Raw genomic sequence first — 17,319 nt, 5'->3', positions numbered from 1 at the left:
AATATTTTTTAAGCCAAAGTCCTAAGGACATAATTTGGCCTATTGGGAATATGTTAAAATGTATTACTAAGATTACTATTGAACAATTTCATTATACAGGATTTCAGTAATATCATGTGGCCTAGAGGAAAGATATTTAAATCAATTAAGTACTTTTGCTTGGATATTCTGACAGCATATATTTTAAAGAACATGATTTAGAGTATATGGAAATTATAAAGAATTGTTGATTGATTTATTGTTTCGGTTCTTTCATAATGTAGAAACAAAATTCTCTTAGAAAGAAGCATTTTATATATGTGTGATATGTATTATATGGTATGTTATTGAGGATGTTTTCATTGAATGTGCAGAGATAGTGGACTATATTGAAAATATTTGAATTTTTTTTTAAACAATCTTATTGATTGTTTTTTTTTACCCGCTGTTATGTGATGAGTAACATTGAAATCACTATTTATAGTGAACTTCAATACATTCTGAGAACAGCAAATAAGGCAAACTTAATATTTTATATTATGCTTAAATGATGTTGTGTTTATAAAATTATAATATTATACATTATAACTTTATTTTTCTTCTCTTTTTACAGATTATAATTCTAAAGTTCGAAATAAAAACATTTTTTAATAAAAAACTGCAAACATTCTTTAAAATATTTTGATATCCACTATTGTAAAGGTAAGATTAAGTAATCCAAACACTATTCATGTACTACTACATTCAGCTGTACAGTATCTATATAAACATCTAACCAGCTACTTAATAAGCTACTACCCAAGCAGCCTAGTAATCCTCCCGTGTCCCATATACTTTTCCAATCACCCATCCAGCACCATCTACTTATCATATTACTCCAATACCTAAGAATTTATAAATTAACTGTGCACTCTGTTTGCAGCACTGTCATCATTCCAGTTACTAGTGATGTTCTTATAGAATGGCCTAGGCACCAACACAAGTACAAATACAATATTCTGTGCACAATCCCTACAAACCTCTAAGCAGATACATATAATTGTTACACTCCACTAAATACTGAAGTAGTATCCATGCAGCCTAGGATACCCCCTGTCAGTCTCATGCACTTAGTCAATCACCCATCCAGCACTATGTTCTTATTGTATCACTCAGCCAATACATAAGCACTTATGGGCCAATTTTACAAGCCCCCTGCGCCACCAGTATGTCACTTTCTGTAACGTAGTGATGGCGCCGGGGACTCCTCCATATTTACAAGGATAGGAAAAGCCACCTTGCATGGCTTTTCCTCTCCTTTAAAATACGGCCCATTCAAACGCAGCACTTTGCGTTGAAGGTGCGTTCCATGGGTGTTGCTGTGTATGTTCCCACACAACACCCATGGAACAACACCCATGGAACAAGACATCAAGATTTACGAGAAATCAAATCTAGAGACATGTGCAAATGCTGCGCCACCCTAGAGGTGGTGTAGCGAGGCACAACGAGGAGAAATGTTTATTTCTCATCGTTTTTTCCTCTTTCAATGCATGCTGCATTCCACAGCACACATTGAAGGAAGAAAATGCCTTTAGTGATTGTTTTTGTGCAGGAAGGGGTCCCTTCCTGCACAAAAACAATCTCCCTACGACACAGACATCCTTGCCCCATCGTGCAAGGGTGCCTGCGTCAGTGCATGGCCGCAGTATATGCGCCAGTGCAGAGAGAAGCACAGAGTTGCAAAATATTCATGTAAATAGGTCACATCCCTGTGCTTCGGAAGTGCCACAGCGTGGTGCAGCTAAAGGGCTTGCAGTGTCACGCTGCAGCACTTCCTCATAGATCTGCACCTATAAATTCATCATACACTACTAATGTATGAGGTACTCGCCTCTACCAGATACATCGTTACAGAAGGTAAGGAACTCGTACATCTGATAGAGACTACTAGCCGTAGAGTCCTTAACGTAGACGAGATACCCTAGCCATACCCACAGGAAAGGAGGGTCTGTGAAAGTTCCCCACCCGCCTGGACCTAACAGAGGGTCCAACAGGGGACCAGTCCAGCGGAAAGGCAGAACACCTCCCACCCCCAGAGGGTGAGGGAAAAAGAAGAAGGCCCGTTCACCCTCAACAGAGGAAACCAGGACAAGGCCAGGGGAGGCCAAAGCACCACACTCCCCTTCAAGGCAACGAGAAGGAGGAAGAAAAAACCTAGAGGGCCCAAGGAGATGAGGGAAAAAGAAGAAAAGTCCACCACAGTCGGAAGTCAACAGACCAGACAGAGCGGTACCGGCAGCAATAAACAGCCGGAAGCAGGAAGAAGAGCCCGGGGACCCCCGGAAGGCCGGGCAGGTTACTCCTGAAGAAGGAAAGAAAAAACACAACTCAGCACAGCCTTCAGGAAAGGAGCATGAAGGCGAGGGAATGCCCGGACAAAGCGCCACTGTCAAACCAGCAAGGGAATTGCATCAGCAACATACATAAACACCATGGAGAGCAGAGGCCCGAAGGCGACCACAACTCCCTAGCACAACGCAAGCTATATAACAGCTACCACTACCCCACATAGGGTAGGTTAAGTCCCAAGACATGGGGACCTTCTTTGGAAGAAACGTCCGCAGCAGAGGCCAAACAAAAGAGCCACCGGGAAAAAAACAACCCATGCAGAAGGCTTGTCAAGCAGCCCAAGAGAACAGAACAGAAGGCCGAATCTCAGGGTCAATCTGTGCAAAACTCAGCAAAAAACACGCAGTCAACAAGGGCCATCCAGCAGCCAACAAAGTCACAGTCTCTGCAAGGAGGACTCGAGTGGCCATAAAACACAGAACAAGGGCGACTAGCCCAAAAGAAGGTCCAAGAACCAGATCGACCCACCAGTCACTAAGGGGGAAGAGGAGGAGGACTAAGCCCCGCCAAGAACCTCTGGATGGCCAAGTCTGCCGGGGCATGGAATAACAGAGTGCAATCGAAGGGAAGATCAACCAGCTGTTCCCTAATATTTTCCCTGGGGGAGAACCTCCAGAAGATGGTCAGCAGGGAAATGAGCAACCGGATCGCCCATGCGCAAGATACCCATAGCCGTGGACACAGCGCGAGCGAAGGCCGCACCCGCCTCAGTAGGGCCCCGCGGTGGGGAAAGAAGCTCCTCCGTGGGAGATGGCTGCAAACTAAGGCGGCCGTCCCCGAAGCCAAGTGGGACAGGCAAAGGCCAGACCGGAAAAGTAGAAGTAGGGACCGAGGAGTGGGGAACCTGTCGCTCCTCTGGCAAAAACCACGGCCTCTGGAATGGTGAGGATCTGCCTTTTGATGACGCCGGGGGAAAAGCCACCACGCGGCGGCCCATCTCCAGTGAGGACGACACCAGCAGGCACTCACCCTCCGGAGACGAGGGAGCGTACGAAGAAGAGTCCACGAATCGACGTCAGTCTGGCGCCGTAGAGTCCGCAGCCGGAGGCAGGATGTCTGGCACCAAAGGAGACACCAGACAGGCCTCCCCCACGTCACACAGCACCGAGGACTGGAGCGGATCCGGTGCCGAAATGGCCAAGGGAAGGCGCCGATTCTAACTCCGAGGCAGCAACCTGCGTGGAGTGACGAGAGGGACCCGGGGAGTGACAAGGAGCCCTCCGCCAGCCTTGACCCAGAAGGGTACGCGGGGGGTCAGCCGACCCATGTAGCGCCGTTAAGGTCGATGCAACCTCCGACGAGGCAGCCACCTGCGCGGAGGGACGAGAGGGGGGCCCCTTCCAGCCTCGACCCATCGCGGGATGAGGGGGGTCCGGCGACCCCTGTGACGCTGCCCGGGCCAGCAGCCGCCGGAGCGGCGTCACCTCAGTTGTAGACCAGGCTGCCGCCTGTCCAGATGGCTGAGAGGGGCTCAGGGATGCGACCCGATCCCTGGCGACCTCCCGTGACACCACAGGGACTCCCCCAGGAGTTTGCGGTGAAGCAGAGGCGCCGTGGTCCAAAGGAGGGACCCCCGAAAGGCCGCACCGCAACAGCACCACATCCTCCAAGCCTGGAGCCGAACCTGTTGGTGCCGGGGTTGGAGACGCCGGCGACGCCACGGAGGCCCCCGCACAGCACAGGTGATCCGATCACGGTGGATAGGAGGACGAGACACGGGACCGCATCACCCGCAGAGATCCCACGCACCCAACAGGCCGGAAGCCAGCCCTCGGGGACAAACTGCAACACTTACCCAGCGGGGAGCGACGCTCGTGTGGCACAGGAGAGGGATGAGGACAACAACGGCCGCTTCGAAAAACTTCCGCCGAAGCTGAACGAGGGGAAGAAGCTGATTTGGAGAGACAAGCCGAGAATAGTTTCATCCGGCGCTCCCTCCGCGACTTCGGCTTCAATTGTCGGCACGCCTCACAATCAATGGAGCCGTGATCTTCCCCCAGACACCACATACAAATGAGGCGAGGGTCTGTCGCCGACATAAGACATCCACACGACGTGCAAGACTTAAAGCCCGAAGGCATTCGCACACTGTTCCACACAGATAACCACAAAAGTGAAAGACAAAGGGCCCAAACAGGCCCGGAGAATAGACCGGATCCCCGCAGAAAAGGCGCGCAGGGGTGGGAGTTATGTGACCTCGCTGAGGTCACGTACGCGAACGACGCCGTCCCCCCGACGCGCAGGGGATGCTGTGGCAAAAAAAAAAGAAAAAAAAAGTTTTCCAGATCCAGTCTCATGCTTGGGGGTCATTCTACGTTAAGGAATCTGCGGCTAGTAGTCTATCGGTAAACACCCACTATCCTGCGTGGCTTTTCCTCTCCTTGAAAATACGGTCCATTCAAATGCATCACTTTGCGGTGAAGGTGCGTTCCATGGGTGTTGTTGTGTATGTTCCCACACAACACCCATGGAACAAGACATCTCAAGATTTACGAGAAATCTTAAATCTGGAGATACGTGTGAATGCTGCGCCACCCTAGAGGTGGTGTAGCGAGGCACAACGAAGAGAAATGTTTTCATTTCTCATCGTTTTTTCCTCTTTCAATGCATGCTGAATTCCACAGCACACATTGAAGGAGGAAAATGCCTTTAGTGATTGTTTTTGTGCAGGAAAGTGTCCCTTCCTGCACAAAAACAATTTTCCCACGACAGACATCATTGCACCATTGTTCAAGGGTGCCTGCGTCAGTGCATGGCTGCAGTTTGTGCGCCAGTGTAGAGGGAAGCACAGAGTTGCAACATATTCATGTAAATATGTCACATCCCTGTGCTTCGGAAGTGCTGCAGAGCGGTGCAGCTAAAGGGCTTGTAGTGTCACGCTACAGCACTTCCTCATAGATCTGCACCTATAAATTCACCATGCACTACTAATGCATTCTTTCAGTCAATCATGCTCTACACATTTTCTACCAAACTTTCAGACATTACCATGCAATTATAGTTATTTTTTTTAACCCGATAAGGTAGTTCTGATAAGAATTTTTTTTTCATTTTTTGGGGATTTAATCAACAATTTTGTATTTTTTGGGGTGTTTTCCTAAAAACTAAACAATAAAAGGAAAAGTAAACAGGTAACTTTTGTAATTAAAGATCATTCCAAAAACAAACAAACAAAAAAAAAAAATCAAAAGAATTAACATCTGTGGTTGCGTGGAGCAGCACAAATAGCATCCACCGACTGCTGTCCATAGCAATCAATTTTTTTTCCCTTGATGCAGCGCTGCTCCAAATAGGCAAAGCCCTTATGTCTATCTATAGGAGGTTGAGATGTTAACGCTCCTGATGTACTTGCTCCAGCTGCTGGTGGATTTAGAGCAGCTCTCCTCATCTCCTACCGAGCAAGATTATGTGGATGTAGTGTACGTAAATGCTTGTACATTGAAGCAGTGCCGCAAGAGTACTTTATCACTTCCTCTTGAAAGGACCCGCTCACAAATCTTGCAGGTGAGATATCAGTGATGTCACTGACCATGTCATGAATGATGTAATATGTGACATCATCCGCAATTGCATTGCGGGCGCGTAAGTTATAGTTAACAGCACTAACCATAATGGAGGCATTTCTATGGTTTTGTACGAGTGAAATGTCCAGCTAACTAATACACCCCTGAAAACTATGGTTTTTTCAGTGAATATATCAGCCAGGTAGGAGCAGATTTTGAAGGAGCTGGTGATATAAATAAATGCATTGCACGTTCTAAAAGACCTGGAATCAAGGAGCAATCCAAGGTCTAGGCGATGTCCTGTGACTCAAAAATAAATGAGGTAGTGGTCTCAGGAGTAACTACAGGCATGTAAAGCTTTGCTGCTCGTCTTACTGATCCCTCATTTAAGGCACGGAAGTCATCAACCGGCAAAATTCTTACGAAAGAGTCAGATAAAGTCAGTGCGTAGTCCCTGATGGAGGGTCAGTCAGTAGTGTGAGATGAACCTGAAGGGGGCTGCTGCATTTCCTATAGGTACTGATGGAGCCTGCCCTTTGACTTCTCCGTCTAAGGCACTCTGGAGAACGAGATCTTTGAAATTTAGATCTACTGAGTTCTATCCTTTATCGTGGAGACTTCAGAGCAGACTCTGGTAGCACTAAAGGGACCATTGATGACTGTTTGCTGTGGTGACCTTAAATGTAGAGGAGTAGCAGGAGGTGTTGAGAGGAAGATCAATGTGGTGAAGGGATAAGTGAAACTGACCACAGGTGTTACTTCTCTGGTGGGTGTGTTGACCCTGGAGTACTCGGTCTGAAGAATGTAGTACTCTTCCTTTTAGGGCAACGGAACCAGTCTAATGATTGCGTCTGAGAAGATGGTCTTGCTGTAGGTCTCGACATTGATGGAGGTTCTTCATGTGTCAACGTTCATGGAGGTGGCTTTGACATCGACCTACTGTGGCTTTGATGTCATAGATTTACCAGGTTTCGTTGGTCAACATGTTGGCGTACTACCTTTTTGATGTTTAAGGCCTCGACGTCGAGTGGGAATGCAGTATTTTTGCTTTCCTTCTATGCTCTTTAGATCTACCTCTTGGGTTGTTCCTTGAGCATGTGAAAGACGCAGAAGTGGATGGCAAAACTTCTCTTTGCTGCTTATGCCATCCTGCAGCGGCTTCCTGAAGTCTCCCCTGCAGATAGTGCAGCTGATCTATTCTTTAGGGTCCTCCTGGCCAATTTGTGACAATGTCTGCAGTCTTTAGGACGGCGATTCTTTGGAAGGTATACTATACAGAGGTCCTGGGGATCTTGCTGGGCTTTTATTACTGCCATAGGCAGTGCCCAACAAAAAAAAGTGATGGCGTTCTTAATAAATAAGATTTCAGTTAGAAAACAGGTGAAAATCTCTCTAGATCCAAGGGAGATCAAGTGGGATGGTTTAAACAAATGTTAAAAAAAATGTAAATAGAAAAAGGCAAAAAAAGGCTGAGTTCACTGATCCAGGATCCTGCCGCCAGAAGTAAAAAAAAAGTAACCCATGTGTCACCTCTGCAGCATGATGTGACAAACGAGCAATGGAGGCCTTTAAAGGCACAGACGCGCACGGCGCTGTATTCCCCATATATTTCCTTTTTCTAAGATGTTTGTGGGTGATATTTTAGTCACTTTAGGTGTAGTGACTATTTTCTTTAAGATTTAGATTTGTCTTTAAAAAGGAAAGCATGTAATATGGCCATTTCTAGCCTTCCTTAGGCTGCAAGCCAACTGATTTTATTTTTAAATATTTTCAATTCTTTCTTACCCTTTCTCAATTCTTTTATTTCATTTTTTCTTTTTCTCCATGTACTTTCTTTCCTCCCCTCTTGATTTATTTCCAATTTTTGTTCCATCTTTCTCTGCTGTTTTTTCTCTTCTTCCCTTCTGCCCCTCCTTTATTTCAGTCTTCTTTCTTAGTCTCCATCTTTCCTCTTAGCATTCTTTGTCTCTATTTAGTTATTGCACGTTTTCCTTTTTTCCATTTTCTTCCTCCACTACTGTCCTTTTCTCCAGGACTCTTTCGGTTTCTTTCTTGTTTTCTTTCTAATCTTTCTCATTTTTCCTTTCCAATCTTTTCTAGTTACTTAGCTCTTGCTTTTCTGTTTCTCTGCTGTGCTCTTCCTTCTTTTTTCCACTTCTTTCTTGGTCATTCTTACATCTCCTTTCATTCATTTAGTTCACACTTTTTTTTCATCCTTGTTTTCCATTTTTTTTCTTCCTTCACCTCCTTTCTCATTCTCTCCTTTGTCACTCTTTTCTATCCATTTTCTATCACTCTTGCCTTTTTTCTTTGTCATTCTTTTCTGTCTTTCTTACTTCTACTTCTCTCTGCCTCTCCTTTTCGCTCACATTCTGCCTTTTTCCCTTTCGTGGTCCCAAGAGCAAATGGACAAAACTGATCCTTTTGCATTACAGCTCCTGTGCTAATAATGATGTATGCTCCCTGTAGCAGAATTAGGGTACTCTAGGAGCAGTGTTTAGGTTATTTGGCCTCTGTGTACAATAATCAAATATTTTCAGGGATCATAAGGAGATCCAACTATACCAAAGGTTAGAGACCCCTGCTTTATACCTTAACTGTGCGTCAAGATGTATGGAGCAAGTGGCTGCCCTTTTCAGCTCAGTTCTTCCGTTGTTACACTTGACAGAAAACAGTGCTTTATTATATTAAGAATCAAACACAATCTATTGTGTTGTATCTTTTTCATTCTGGCTCAGAACATGTACAAGGTTAATCTGCTAGCAGATTTCTAGAGGAAATGAAGCAAAGAATAGAAAAATGATTCTCTTGCTAATGCAATGTGAGCAGCAGAAAATGACAATTTAGCACACGCAAAGTACCTCTTTGCTTACATATACATTAACCTAAAAATCTCATGTTAACAGAGGAATGACTAAGGCCTAGCGCATTTATGAAATCACTTACGTTTCGTGCAAAAAATAAAACTGTTAACTTGAATCACATCTTGTGACACATTTTTATTACTATCAAACATACAGAAAAAGCATGTTACTCATAGGACAATGTCAAGGTTGTCCTCCTTTTGTTTCCTCCACCTAACCCCATAAATCATTTAATGACAGCCATGTGCGATCACAACAGACGTTTGGGAACAAATTTGTATTCCAAAGACTTCTAGTGCTGATAATAGTAGTTTTAATAAACACGTCTCTCACAATTTACAAAATGTTCATGTAAATCTGAAGGCTCACAGTGGTGCCACTATGTGTGATCCAGTCACACAATGGCTATTGAACATCTGAGTTGCACCTTTAAACCTGTATGGGCATGTTTAGAGCTTGAACACTAATGAGCCAAGAATGAGAAACTGTTAAATCAAAAAGAATTTTAAGTTTGTTGAATTGCTTTACATGTTTACTAATTGAGTTTGAAAGCACAGCTGCAAAAACTATACTTTAATTTCTTTTTTTAAGTACAAAAAATACAAAAAGCAAATCAATATATACCACGGAGCCGGATCAACAGGGCCCATGCATGCCCGCGGGAACTTTGTTGGAACTTTCGATGGACTTTTGACAATGCCCCCTGGGCGGATACCAAAACTGTTTGTACTTACCTCGGTGCACGAGCAACCCTAGCCGATGCCCGGTGGAGCAGTCATATGCAGCTATAGAGGAGTCTGCCCCTGGTATTACCCCCTCGGCCGTCACCTACCCAGCCGGTCATCTGGCATTGTTTTCCTAGTTTTCCTGTTGTGTTTCCTTCCCTCCCAGTCATCCTCCCTCTGTGATTCTTTGATTTAACTGATGTAACTATGTAACCTGTAACTCGCTGATCCTCTTGTAAAGCGCTCCGATACCTCCGGGTCTAGCCAGCGCTATATAAAACTTGTCAAATAAATACAATATAGTTTGCATGGGATGCCAACACTTACATAAACTCAAACTACTGAACCTCAAATCAGAAATGCAGGAGACCGTACTAAATAAAAGTTTTTCCTTTTATTTCAAATTAAATGCATTAATAGCCTTTAAACCAGAATACAACAGCATACAGGTAGCACCTTGAAGGCTAGGTCTGGTGATTTGACACAAATCTTAGTGCTTTCTTTGCATGATTACGGTCAGTTACAACTGTTATATCTAGTATTTCACAGAGATAATACTTTATTTGAATATAATACCATTTGTCTTTAACAAATTGATAAAGAAGTTAAAAGGTTAAGGTACTTGATGCTGACTGCATGGTAATTATGATCACCACTTCTTTAATAAACAGGTGCACAATTCATTAAAAATAGCAAGTTAATTGATGCAGAGACTTCAGATCCCTATATCATTATAGCTGGATTGTTAGGCACTTTAAAAAAACTGTACAATTTGTATAAAAGTTGTGTTTTTTACATTAGTTACACAAACATGTATACGTCATAGACTTACTTCATCATTTAACTCACAAGTTGCATATCTGAGGAGACACAGAACTATGCTGGTGAATACTAAAATGTTTTAATACTATATGGTGTAAAAATAAGAGAAACCTACATGAAAAGAAATGCTAACCAGATATAGATAAAATATGCTAATACAAGGCGGCATTAAAACCAAGCACTGTGTAGTATACCCTCTAAGCAACTGTGACAGCTTAAGTAGTGTAGTACTATCGAAGGCAAGAGGCTTCAAAACACAAGATCAAATTTACAACATTAATAAAAACATGCCTTAAACATGATAAATAAACTTCATATATAAAGCCCTGAAAAGTCATAATAAATGGCTTAGATCGCTTATGATTTGGCTAGCTTTAGGACATTATTCAGATGTCCATTCTATTGGTCCTGTGAGATGGTCAAAACAGAACTTGCAACAAATCATTAAAACATTTTAAATGAAGTGCTCATTAGTGCACATACTGTACATTCGGTAGAATTAACGGATCTCGTTAGGCAAAACCTTCCATGATTGGTTATGTCAAGCTTACATTATTAAGCAGCGTACTTCAAGAAAATAATGGAAAACATAATGGTTACAGCTTACAGCCAACCACTAGTAAGTTTGTAAAACATCTCTTCATCCAAGCTTTCGTTCTGGTCTTTGGCGCGTGTTGACAAAAAGATGTAGCCACCAATGAATTCATGAACCACTTTGCAATCAACTTCGGTACATATGAAAGACAGTCTCATTTCATCCGCAAACTCCACGGTAACCTGGGCAAGAAATAATAGTTTAGTTGAAAAAAGTAGAGCTAAATTATTACAAACAAATCTTAAAATGCTGTGTACCTCTATGTCTAAGGTAATCTGAAATAAAAATGCTGCCAAACACATTTTAATTTCAATCTTCTACACATTTTAAAGCCATGCTTTTTCAATTTTTTGAAGAGGTTAGGATGGAGAGGATGTTGACAAACCTACAAACTACTGTTCGGTTCATCGTCTCCATTGTCCACGCACTACTGATGTTTAAACACCTAACAGTACCACCATGCAACAGTGAGTGAGATGACATTTTATTTTACAAATATTCAAGGACTTCCCAATAGAACCAGATTGTACTGTTTAGTATCCATACACACATGATTTGAGTCAACATAGAACACTGCTGGGCCCTCTGGGATAAGGTCTTCAGCAACATTGGGTCAGAGAGCTATGCACTAACTATGAAGAAATACATTCTGTAGAAAACTACATTTCCTATTCAATCCAGACCAGTCAAATCTGCAAAGAGTGCACCTTAAGTGGACTTTGTAAGGTGTCTTAACGCAGTCAGCCAGTGTACGGGTCAGCTAGTCTCCAGCTGCAGTCTCGGCTTGTGCGGGTTTCCTCGCGTAGGAAACGAACACCCACACACCTTCTAAAGTCAGTACACGGGAGACATCGTAAGACCATCTGTACCAGAATAGATACCTTTTCAAGCTCATGCTTGAGAATACTCACAGAATATAGCCCTGAGGAAGTCATAGGGTGACACACCCACTGATGAAACACGTGTTGACTGGCAGAAGAAGTTGAATAAAAAGAAAAGATTGAAGAATAAGAAAATTATGTTTATAGGACATTGCGTGTGCTAGGAGACCTATGTCCATGTTTTGTTTTCTTATTGGGATGCAGGGTTGACATCCTCTCTCCTCTACCACCACATTAATATAACTATGTGCACAGTGCTGTAAAGCGCTGTATCACCTTAATCTCCCATATATGGTAATTTGATGCATCTTTAAGTTTGAATCGGTTTTCTTATAACACTTCTACAGAGAGGTGGAAGGTCAATATGTGGATCTAAAATAGCAAACTAGCTTAAAACCATCTGTTTGCAGCCGTTTGGTTCACAGATTGACATTGTTTACTTCAATATTCAAGTTTCTTTTTTGAGAATGATCCATGAGTACATGGCCAGAACTCAACGCACCAGCATACAGACTTCACCTTCGATTACTGTAGTATTTTTCCACCATTGAATCAGTGTCTAATTAAGCTTTTGAAGTATGCAATGCTCTGTAATGTCAACTAATTGCTTTGTTTTTTGTCAGTGGAGGTGGCCGACAAATGTGAAGCAACAGCACAAGATGCTAACAGTTGGTTTCAGGTAAGCAACATTTTTGTTTACAGTTCTAGATCGTATGCTGCAAGCAGACTCTAAACCAGTGACTCATCAACTTAAGACTGAGTTTGAAGAAAGCAGCGGTTAGTCCAATTGTTGTCTTTCACCAGTCAGTCACAGATATTTCCATCCTTCTTAAATGAGAACAATGGGGGACCAATAACCAAGACTTGTTTACAATAAAAGCCCTGAAAGCGGTAATACACAGGAACATCTCATTTTCTATTCTAACCTGTGGTGTGATAAAGCCGTCACAGTGGTAAAAGTAAACTCCATTCCTTTCAGTTAATGAAACGTTGAACTTATCCTCTATTAATTTTAGGTTCTTGTAAAGTTTGCCAGCTTCTCTGAAATAGTATTTGTTCCACTTCCAATTTCAGTGAACACATAGAAAGTGTTCATACGGGACGCCATCCCTGTGGGCTCTCGGATGATTGCTTCAGTATGAAAGGAAGATATTCAGTTATATTGGCTTTCAGTATAAGCTTGTGCCCAATAGATCACCACTAGGAAAAGTTTCTACAAGGGATACTTGTAAACTTTAGATGCCCGTGTGCGCGAGTAAGCCAGGCCACAAAGTTTGTCATTTCATTTCCACCCTTGATCAAAAATGTGTCATCTATATATCATCTACAGAGACGGCTACTGGTGAAGAATAAGTTACTTACCTTTGGTAACACCTTGTATGGTAGAGACTATCCAGGCACATATTCCTTACCTTAGAATTATCCCCAGGTGCCAGAGTGGATTCAGATTTTTTCTTGGGAGCAGTAACCCTGCAAGCAGGTAGGTGGCATCGTTCAGCTCTTCGTGGAGTTGTCGCCTTTATAGGCGCCACCCTAGCACACGGATGTTTGTGGCTCTGTACTCCTGGCATGGAAAGTCACAAAAAGAAACTAAGAACACTAAGCACTAGTGTGAAAAACAAAGGCCCTGAACAGGGAAAGCACTGTCCCTAGAAATCCATTTGCAGATTAGGGAGACTGGATGGGTTGGTCGGTAAGAAATCTGCGGCGTGAGTCTCTACCTGATAATCGGGTTACCAAAGGTAGGTAACTTGTTCATTTATCAGAGACTTCTAGCCACAGATTCTCTATCTTAGAATAGATACCCAAGCAATGTCTCCCCAGAGGTGAAGCTGCAGACCAATTTCATACGAGGATGTCCTGCAGGACTGAACAGGCAAAATGGCCATCTTGACGAATCTGACTGTCCAGGCAGTAGTGCTTGCTTTGTGAACGTGTGCAAGGAGGCCCACGTTGCTGCCTGGCAGATGTCAAGAATAGGAACTCCACGTGCTAATGCAGTTGTCTCAGCTTTTGCTCTGGTGGAATGAGCACACAAACCCTCAGGGGTATACTTCTCATCCAATGTGTACCAGATCTTAATACAGTTTAAGATCCATCTGGAGATGGTCTGTTTCTGCACAGCTCATCCTTTCTTTGTTCCGACATATCTCACAAAGAATTTGTCATCCACTGGAACAGTTGTTTGCGGTCAAGGTAGAATGAAGACGCTTTTTTTTGGGTCAAGCCAGTGAAGTTGCTCCTTTTCTTTGGAGGTATGCCGCAGAGCGTAATAAGTAAGCAGAGTGATGAATTGGCATACATGAAAAGGTGTGACCACTTTCAGTACAAAGGAAGCTTTCCTCCGAAGCACCAGTTTGTCTGTGTAGCTGTTCAGGTAGGGAGGCGTGGATGATAAAGCCTGAAGCTCACTGACCCTCTGGGCAGAAGTTATAAGCAAGAGAAAGGCTGTCTTTATGGTAAGGAGCCTAAGCGGACAATTGTGCTAAGGTTCAAAGGATGCGCACATAAGGAAAGGGAGGACAAGATTGAGGTCTCTGTGGCATAATGAAGGGAGAAAAATGCTGCAAACCTTTCAGAAATCTATTTACAATAGGGGATTTGTTTGGAGAGGGATAGCTGGTCAGGCAAGCACACAAAAACAAAAAACAAAAATCCGAAATAGCACAGATAGCCCTTGAGAGTGCCCAGAGCACAGCCCTGCTGGGCAAGAGAAAGAATGAAAACGAGAACCTGAGAAAGTGGGTCAGAAAAGGAATCAATTGTTTTTTCTGTACACCATGCCACAATTGTGCCCCAATGGCAGGGGTATACCATCTTGGTGATGGGACGCCTGGCTGCCAAGAAAACATTGCAGACTTTGGAAGGAAGATCGAACGCTGTCAACTATCACAGGTCAGTTTTCACTCAAGAAGGCGAAGAGTTGACAGGTTCAGGTGGAGGACCCTCCCCTGCTCCTGTGACAGAAGATCCTACCAAATGGGTAGCCTGAGCAAAGGACCGATGGCCATGCTCAGGATACCAGTCTGGGCCCATATCGTGCCCAGCCCGGAGCCACCAGGATGACTTGGGCCCAGTCATTCCAGATCTTTAGAACTCTCAGCTGGAGTGGTATGGACAGCAAAGCGTATAGGAGGTTGGAACTCCACTCAAGACGAAAAGACTCTCCGAGAGAGAACTGCCTTGGAAACTCCATCGTGCAGAACTGATGACTGCACATTCTTTATGGCAGCAAACAGATCTAACCAAGGCTCTCCCCACAACTGAAAGAGACCTTGCACCACCTCTGGATTGAGACGCCATTCATGATCTTTATGCATCTTTGACAGAGTTTGTCCACTCTTGCATTCAGAGAGACTGCCAGATGTTGAACCACCAAGGAAATGCCCCGACTTTCCAGCCATGTACAGAGATGCAAAGCCTCCCGACAAAGGGTCCACAACCCCACCTGCCCTGTTTGTTGCAGTACCACATGGCAGTGGTATTGTCCATGAATACTTGCACTAGCCTTCCCTTGATGAATGGAGGGTAGAAAGGCTTTCAATGCCAATCTGATCGCTCAGAGCTCCCTCGGGTTGATGTGGAGTCTGGATTCTGCCAAGAGACCAGAGACCTCTGATTTCCACCTCTACCAGATTTCGCCCCATCCCAAGAATGATGCATTGGTCACTACTGTCTGATCTGATTGGGGAAGGGAGAGGGGTCTGCTGCTGACTCAATCGCAATCTATAAGCCACCACTGCTGTTCTTTTGCAGTTTCCACCAAGATCTGGATCATGACAGATTCCCTGATGCTACGCCCACTGGAACTTCATGTCCCATTGCAGAGTCCACATACACTAGCAAGCACGTGTTACCGGCAGGATGCAGGAGACCATGAGGCCCAGCAGCCTCAGGGTCAGTCAACGAAATCCAGGCTAGAGGCAGAACCACGGGTATCATAGCCTAAATATCCTGGATTCACAGTTCGGTAGGATAAGCATGAAGCTGCACCGGGTCCAAAACAGTTTTGATGAAAGGGAGTCCGGTGTGACTTCGGCTCATTGATAGTGAACCCCAGCAAATGCAGGAGGTCCACTGTAGTGTGGAGGTGGGAGATAGTAGCCTAGGTTGAACCTCCCTTCAGCAGCCAGTCGTTGAGATCGGGGAAACTAGCACCTCAATCTCTGCAGAGGACTCGCAACCATCACTTTCGTGAACACGAGAGGGGCCCTGGAGAGGCCAAAAGGAAGCGCGCTGAAATGAAAAAGTTCGAGGTAACACCTGTGGGAGGGCAGGACGGTGATTTGAAAATGTGTCCTGCAAGTCCAACACTACCATCCATTCTTCCAGGTCAAGGGCAGACAGGACCTGAGCTAGCATGAGCATTCTGAACAACTGAGGAAGAAATTGGGCGCACAGGTCCAGGATAGGAGGAAGTCCTCCGTTCTTTTTGGGCACCAGAAATTTGCAGGACGAACAATAACAACCCTCTTTTTGCAAAGCACCCTCTCTATGGCTCCCTTGACCAAGACGCTGTCACTTTCTGGTGGAGAAGGAATAGGTGATCCTCCATCAGCCGGTCGCAAGTTTGTGGCATGGGGAGGAGGTGTAATCATAAAGGGGAGGGAGTAGCCCATTCGGACGATCTCCAAAAACCCACTTGCCCTCGGCCACGCAGAGGCTGTGTCACTAGTGCACTGCGATGGAGATGCCCTCTGTGGCCACAAAAGGAGAGAAAGATGGATTGGTGCTGTCCTTAAAGTGCTCCAGTGCTAAATCTGCCTGGTCTCCGAAGAGAAGAGAGCCATCAAAGGACATGTCCATAGGTGTGCATGGACAAACCCAGAAAAGCAAATCATCCTCAACCAGGTGTGGTGTCAAAGCCACTATCGATGAAACTGATCTGTCCAGTGAGTCGGTAGTGTCTAGTCCACATCATATTGTGAACTTCACTGCGTCCCTCTCATTGGCAACAACCTGGGAGAGCACGGCCTGGGCCTCCTCCAGGACAGTTGGCAACACCTGTGCAACCATATCTCACAAAGTGTGGTACTAGTGGCCCAAAAGGCATGCAGTGTTCATGGACCGCAGTGCCAGACTGGTGGAAGAAAACATCTTCCCTAAGGAGCCAGACTTCAAATGTGGACAGTCCCTTGACGGCCGACAGACACAGGAAAGTCAAAGATCGCTCCAACTTCTGCATCTTATGGAGGTGTGACTTACCCGAATGACCCAACGACTTTGAGAGCAATGAGGGTCTGACTCCCCAACTACTGCTGGGGCCTTCCTCTCGACCGCAACCTAGATTGTCACGGTGTTGCACGTTGAGCCGCCAGGAGCTTGAGGAATCACTCCTTCAAAGCCTTCGGGTTTATGGTGCGAAAATTGGCACAGGCCTTCGAGTTGTGGTCGTGCTCGAGGCACCAAAGAGGCAATCAAGGTGCGGGTCCGTCACAGACTGATCAGTGACTGGCGCCGCAGTGCTTGAAACCAGCCTTCCCTGATGACATCCTACCATACCAGGAGGAAAAACTTCAAAAAGACTGACGAAAGCCGAAAAATGTTTAGTCAAAAAAT

General features: G+C 44.6%; 1 protein-coding gene across 2 annotated transcripts in view; it reads right to left on the bottom strand.

The window, feature by feature from the left end:
* Positions 1–9,837: 9,837 nt before the first annotated feature.
* FERMT2 (FERM domain containing kindlin 2) overlaps positions 9,838–17,319 on the bottom strand; it is a 612,725-nt gene continuing 605,243 nt past the window's right edge. Inside the window, exon 16 of one of the 2 annotated variants that reach the window (XM_078659827.1) lies at positions 9,838–11,061. In XM_078659827.1, coding sequence (XP_078515953.1) covers positions 10,888–11,061 — 174 coding nt within the window. In that variant the 3' untranslated portion in view covers positions 9,838–10,887. The remainder of the gene's footprint in view (positions 11,062–17,319) is intronic. The other variant, XM_078659826.1, reaches the window with a different exon arrangement.

Source organism: Lissotriton helveticus, chromosome 9, assembly GCF_964261635.1.
Source record: "Lissotriton helveticus chromosome 9, aLisHel1.1, whole genome shotgun sequence".
In the NCBI taxonomy this organism is placed as follows: domain Eukaryota; kingdom Metazoa; phylum Chordata; class Amphibia; order Caudata; family Salamandridae; genus Lissotriton; species Lissotriton helveticus.
This window is presented reverse-complemented; position numbering and strand designations above follow the sequence as displayed.